Source organism: Paralichthys olivaceus, chromosome 12 (assembly GCF_024713975.1).
Source record: "Paralichthys olivaceus isolate ysfri-2021 chromosome 12, ASM2471397v2, whole genome shotgun sequence".
Taxonomy (NCBI): domain Eukaryota; kingdom Metazoa; phylum Chordata; class Actinopteri; order Pleuronectiformes; family Paralichthyidae; genus Paralichthys; species Paralichthys olivaceus.
The window spans coordinates 17,688,460-17,694,459 of NC_091104.1; the positions used below are offsets into that span (position 1 = coordinate 17,688,460).

The 6,000-nt window shown below is 47.6% G+C and overlaps 1 protein-coding gene across 3 annotated transcripts in view; it reads right to left on the reverse strand.

Annotated features, from left to right (window-relative positions):
* Positions 1-1,577, reverse strand: part of LOC109628131 (zinc finger DHHC-type palmitoyltransferase 14) — a 51,250-nt gene extending 49,673 nt beyond the window's left edge. For all 3 annotated transcript variants that reach the window (XM_069536163.1, XM_069536162.1, XM_020085077.2), the window contains exons 1-2: positions 1,075-1,577; positions 179-473 (exon numbers count right to left, since the gene is read on the reverse strand). In XM_069536163.1, the coding sequence (XP_069392264.1) occupies positions 179-420 (242 nt within the window). In that variant the 5' untranslated portion in view covers positions 421-473; positions 1,075-1,577. The remainder of the gene's footprint in view (positions 1-178; positions 474-1,074) is intronic.
* Positions 1,578-6,000: the final 4,423 nt, after the last annotated feature.

A 6,000-nucleotide genomic window follows, 5' to 3' on the forward strand; every position in this document is an offset into this window, starting at 1 on the left:
AGCCCCGAGGACATCGCAGGAAATACACCCACCCCGCAGGGAGGCCAAGGCCACAACTGACCTACATCGAAACTTCTTGTTCTCCCTCCTCTTGACAGCTGAGCCTCGTGAAATGAAATCCTTAATCCACCCTGTCAGTGAGCAAGAGCAACGCGCAGGCGGGAGCTGCAATACTTACTCAAAGGTGAAGAAGAGTCCACACGTCACTAGAATGAGGACGAGGGTGAGGTAGAAGACCCCCGTCTGCTTGGCCATCATAATCCTGCCATCGCAGTAAAACTTATTCCGACCTGGGAAGGACTCCCACTTCCTCTTCTTCGGGGTCCTCTTCTTGTAAGGGGTCTCCATTGGCGTGGAGCTGCGAGTGCTGATCTGGCTGTACTCGCACTCTCTCATGGACTCAGACACCCCGAGATGCATCGATGGCCGATTAAAATCTCCACAGCTGAATAAACCCGGGGGCAGATGCGCCTCTGCGAAGACAAACACATGCAAATCAGTAAAGCAGACAGGACGAGTCCACAATCCGTCAGGACAAATGTCCGCGATGGAGCCAGAGCGCAAGGAAACAAAAGTTAATCCAAAGTGAGAACCCACTTCCTGTAGTCAGGGACATCCACGTTACATTAGAGGAGTTTACCGAGGAGTCACTTAGCCTCAAGTGGGTTCAGAGGAGCTGCTAATAAATGCAGTGCAGCAGGTTATGCTAACATAATGTTAGCTAACTTGGCAAATAACTTCCCCCGCAGCTCGCACATACCACCGCGTCCTTTGTTAGCGCCCTAGCACCTGAGGCAATCTTTAATGTGGCTAGCGCGAGCTAACGCTGCTAGCAAGTTCATTAACATTAGCGCGTTGGTCAAGTTGTGTGATTAGGAGCTAGCTTCTCCTCACCCGCACAGCGAGCGGGTCCGTGCACTCGGGTTATTCGACTCTCGGCTCCAGAGGAGAACAGAGAAATGAAGGTTTGAATGTGCAGCTCTGTCTGTCAACCAGCGCCGACACAGAGGCTCCACATCCCGGCTGCGCTCGCCCGCTGTGGCCGCCGAGGCGACAGTCGGAGCGATGTCTTACCGAGGGGAAAGCTGGTCGTCGTGTCGGGGTGTTGTCGCGTCGCTGCTCCTGTCGCTACCCGGGTTTGTTACGAGCCGAGGGCGAAGCGAAGAAGAAGAACACCATGTTTGGAAGTTGAAATGGAGAAAAAACAGTTAAAGCACAGCCGCTGGTCGCCGGAGATAAGAAGTTGTTTTTTTAAAATCCAGAGAGGGGGATCCGGAGATCGAGCACACGGCGGCAGGGCGCTTCTGTCAGGCGAGCTCCAGCATCCTGAGCGCCCGCTGCTGCTCGGGAGAAAACACCCGCTCACAGCCCCGCGTCCGAGGGTGTCACGGTGACGATCAGCGAGCAGCCGCCGGGAATCAGCATCACTCCACCGCGGTGCTGAGGCAGAAAAGTTGCAGCAGGAAGGCCGGTGGACAACCCTCCGTGACTCCCCCTCCACACACACTGCTGCCCCCTCACAAACAACAAACATCCACACCGGAGCTCAGCCTCCCCCGGCTCCTCCCCCTCAACCCGGCAGCGACTCACTGCTGAGGAGGACGGGCTCATTGCCGGGGGTCCCAATCTGTGGTCCGCGGACCTACAGGCGTCCGCTGGAGGGCCCGATGTGACGCCGGTTTCACTGCGGAGCGACATTGCAATGAGAAATCATACTGCACACTTCAATGTTGTTGAATTAATCCAGATTATATGGCTGTTCTTCAATCAGACACATTAATGCTGGTTTTTATATCACGTTTATTAACAAATTAGAAATGTTTTAAATCCATATTTTCTGGGTGGATCGTGTCTCATTACGCCACCTAGTGTTTTAAACAGTCTGGGACCTTAGGCTAACATAGGCTGGTTTCAGAAATGCACTAAACTCTGTAGTCCTCTGTGGAGCAGGTGCACGTGTGAACGCAAATGTCCGAGTGCGACCCTCCACAGTTTCTGCACACTTTCTCTGCCTGACCTGCAAGTGTAAGTTCTGTAGAAACCCAGGAGAAGCTGATGTGTGAACACAGGAGAGGATCCGTCACTTGGAGGTGCGTGTCAGGCTACGGCGTAGGGGTCCGTGTCAACGCCGTAGCTACGCTGTCGACGTGACGCAGAAGCATAAACTAGGCTAAGGCGTAGCAGATGCAAAAGTTAAAAAACAAAAAGAAAACAAATATCTCCCGGTGTAAAAGTGGTGACACTTGGAAGACACAGACAAAGATGTCAAGAGAGTTCCTGGTGATAAGAGCTGACACTGGTGTCGGGGGTCTGTAAACATGATCACGTGATCTCTGCAGCAGAGTAAATACGTGGGTTCCTGCCTCTATCTGCTGCAACAGGCTGCTCCACCTCTCGCCTGAATAACGCAGAGGATTGGAACTTCTGGCAGCCATCGGCATTTTGAACGACTCGGGTCCATCGTGCTCCTCAGACACAGTTTAGTTCTAGCTGTATCAGCCCCAGCCGTCTGTGCTGGCAGTTGAAACGGCTTGGGACGATCGTGGTCCTGGCCTTCAGAGAACCCCAGGGACGAGAAGCCTTAACTACATATGACATTTCTGTCAAAATGTGTGTGCTTCCACTGGAGTCGTGGCTCATAGCTCCACAATAAAGAAACGTAAAACTTTTTGATGCGTGGACAGATTCATATTCAAGGCTTTACCCCAATGCCATGACATCCTCCCTGAGTTATTTCTCCTGTTACATGCTAAAGCTTATGATGCAATGTTAGGAAATTAAATATAGATATGATTAAATATACTCAGGAACCATTTGAAAGATTTACATCATCAACCGTTCACATCATCAGACGACTCAATACTTCTTGTTCTATTATTCCTCACTCATGGCTCCAGACTCCAGTGATCTTTAATCCAACACTAAGAAATAAAGCAGAAGTGTAGCAATCAAACAATTCACTAAGTTAAACTAATGGAAGTGTAATACGTATGTTTAGTAGTGGAGTTGGTTTTGTGAGGATTGAAAATAGTGTTCTTTGCTTAGTTTAGCATATTTGGCAATAAACAGTAAGGTGGATATAAAATATTTTTTTATTTTAATCAAACAATGTTGAGGTAAAGCCTATTCACCAACGGAAAACATATAGAAACTCATAAAGGACGTGTATCATCAGAATTAGTTGTTCAGCCCGAAAAACATTTTCCCCCACAGGTTACATGTAAAACTGTGGACAGGACACCAAGACCTCAGACCCAGTCAGTGTATATTCTCTGTAATAATGATTAATGTCAGAACCAAGAAAACCTGCAGTTCTTGCATGAGTCATTATATCAGTTAAACGTCTTGGAGTAAAAGAGTCAGGGAGAGAGGCGTCGTGTTCAGAGGAGTTTATTTCAGTCCAGTACATCCATGATCCGGACCTTAAAACTAACCACCTCAGAACTCCTCAGAAACATAAACGATAAATCAGTTTAACACATTACTACAAGAAGTTCCCTGCATGTTATGTTTCATTTACAGGTGAGTAAAATGAATTGTTAATAACAAAATGCCCTGAAACACAGACTTGACAGTCGATTATTGAATCAGTCAACATAATTCAGGACGTCAGGCGACAACAAATGTAATTGACGGTAAATGGTTCTTTAAATGGGGTTGCAGTTCTTCTTCTTAACTGCGTTTCTTCTGAAAACAGACACACGCCAAGTACAATTCTCCGGTGATGCAATTTCCTATTCATCTCAATGAGCACAGATGATTGCATCATCGGCCCACTGTTCCTCCGTCATCTGTCCTCCTTTTAACACCTACACACACACGGGCACATGCACACACTCACACACACCTCCTCATCGTGTTCGGAGTGGTTTAGCTCGTTCACTCCCACAGCCGCACAATTATCCACTTTCTCTGAAAAGAAGTCTGGCTGAATTTCATGTAATGTGAGAGGACTTAATTGTTCAGGGTCGCTAAAAGAGAAAGAGACATTTATTCTGCCTGTAGCTTCATGCTCGGCTGATGCATTTGTCCTCTGAAGTAAGAAGAGAGAGTTCAGGTTGGAATAGAGCATCACATACACAATAGCTGCTTTACAGACATGTGACGCAAATGGCCGAGTGAGAGCCTCCGGAGTTTCTGCAGACTTTCTCCTCCTGGCCCCCTTGAATAAAGTCTGCAGAAAGTCTGCAGAAGTGGATGTTGGATGGATGATGAGAAGTGATGATCGATTGGTGATAAATAAAATAAAATCACCTGATCTCCTTTAGCTCAGTTAACATGGTACATCCTGCATCTGCCTGCTGCACCACCCCTCACCTGAGTCCTGGGCAGAAGTTGTTGCTGTTGCGTCTGAGCAGAGAGACCTCCTGCTGCAATGTGCATGTAAGGAAAAGTCCAGAGATCCTCCACAGGACTCGTCTGAAAATGGTTTCAAATACAGCATCTCTGTGTGTCCATCTATTTTCTACTCTAAGCTCCCAGTTCAAGCCGAGTCTGGCCGGGAGCATGATTGGCCTCCCAGGCATGTGAAGCTATCAAATGGCACATGTTGTGCTTAATCCGTTGGAAAGCTGTGGATGTTGTCAAAGGATGCTAATGATCTGTAAGCCCTCCAGACTAATTCCTTAACTATGGCGCTCGTTAAATAGCGCCATGACATCTGGCCCGGGCGGCTCGTTTGTGTTGGGAAACGGGCGGACATGATAGGGACTTTGAGTCTGAATCCAAGAACAACACAGGCCTGAATCACATCCTGCCAAGGCCTCATTCAGGCTGTATTGTTTCGTTTGGAGCGTCGCACAGGACGAGAGAGAAGAGGATTAAAGCCTCATCAACAGGCCGATGTACAATCTACGGACACAATTATCACGTATGCAGTCTACCGCCAAAAAACATTGTAACACATCTCCGGAAAGGTCAGCATAGTCGCTTTTCACCCAGAACTCATTCATCTACCTACGTTTAGCGGTGAGAGGCAGCAGGGCGGAGCAGCCGGCCCAGCAGCAGCCAATGAAGACGGCGGGCTTCTTCTCAGCCACCACATCTATCCTGTCAGAGCTCGATGACTCAGCTTCTCAGAGGCACAGGAGTGTGGGAGGTTTTCTCCTGCGGTCGGCTGCCTACGTGAAACACATCCTCCATCACCGAAACAGTGCAGCAGCCCACTTCCCTCCCAACCCTGAATGACAGGCTGGAATTGAAAACACTCAGCGGGGGTACACTGTACGTGGGCTACACATTTCTATGCAGAATGTGCAGGTGCGCACATGTGAAGACAATGCAGCTAAGAATATGAATCATTTCTGCTTCCTCCGAGGAATCATTAGACAGAAGTTGTTGAAACTGTCAGTCACCTCTCTGGTTTGCTGTGATTCATTTGAAGGCGTCAGGAAGATTTTAATGAGATGAAAATGACTGATGGAGCATCTGCAGCCGAGCTACGTTACTGCAGAGAATCCCTCTTTGAAACACATCCTGTGATGAGGCTGTTTATTGTCTGTGTTGTCAAACCTCAGGAATGCTTTTATTAATGGCAGCTTAAAATAGGACTCAATATTCTGACCACATTTCCCTCTGGCAAAGGACGGGAGAGAAAGAGAGAGACATCAAATTCCAACACTTTGAGAAAAAAAAACTGAGGGCTCTATCCAGAGGAGCTGAATGAAACGTAGCAGAGTGATTGTGATAAACTGATCCTCACTTATCTCTGATCAGAAATAGGTTGTAGGATTTTTTTCTTCTTTACTACAAAATGATGCCAGAAAACATCCTCATGTTGAAGAGAGCAGCAGAAAGGGAACCTGCATCACACACATTTATCAGATTACAGTTCCTACCTGATGTCCGTGTTTACACATGCAACAATTTGCACGCCTTCGTTAAACGAGGGGGCGATGAGCCGACTGCAACAACAAACAAAGATAACAATAATAATAATAAAACAGTGCACTGCAGATTCAATTCCTAGAACACTGTGTTAAGTGAATGTGACACCGTGAC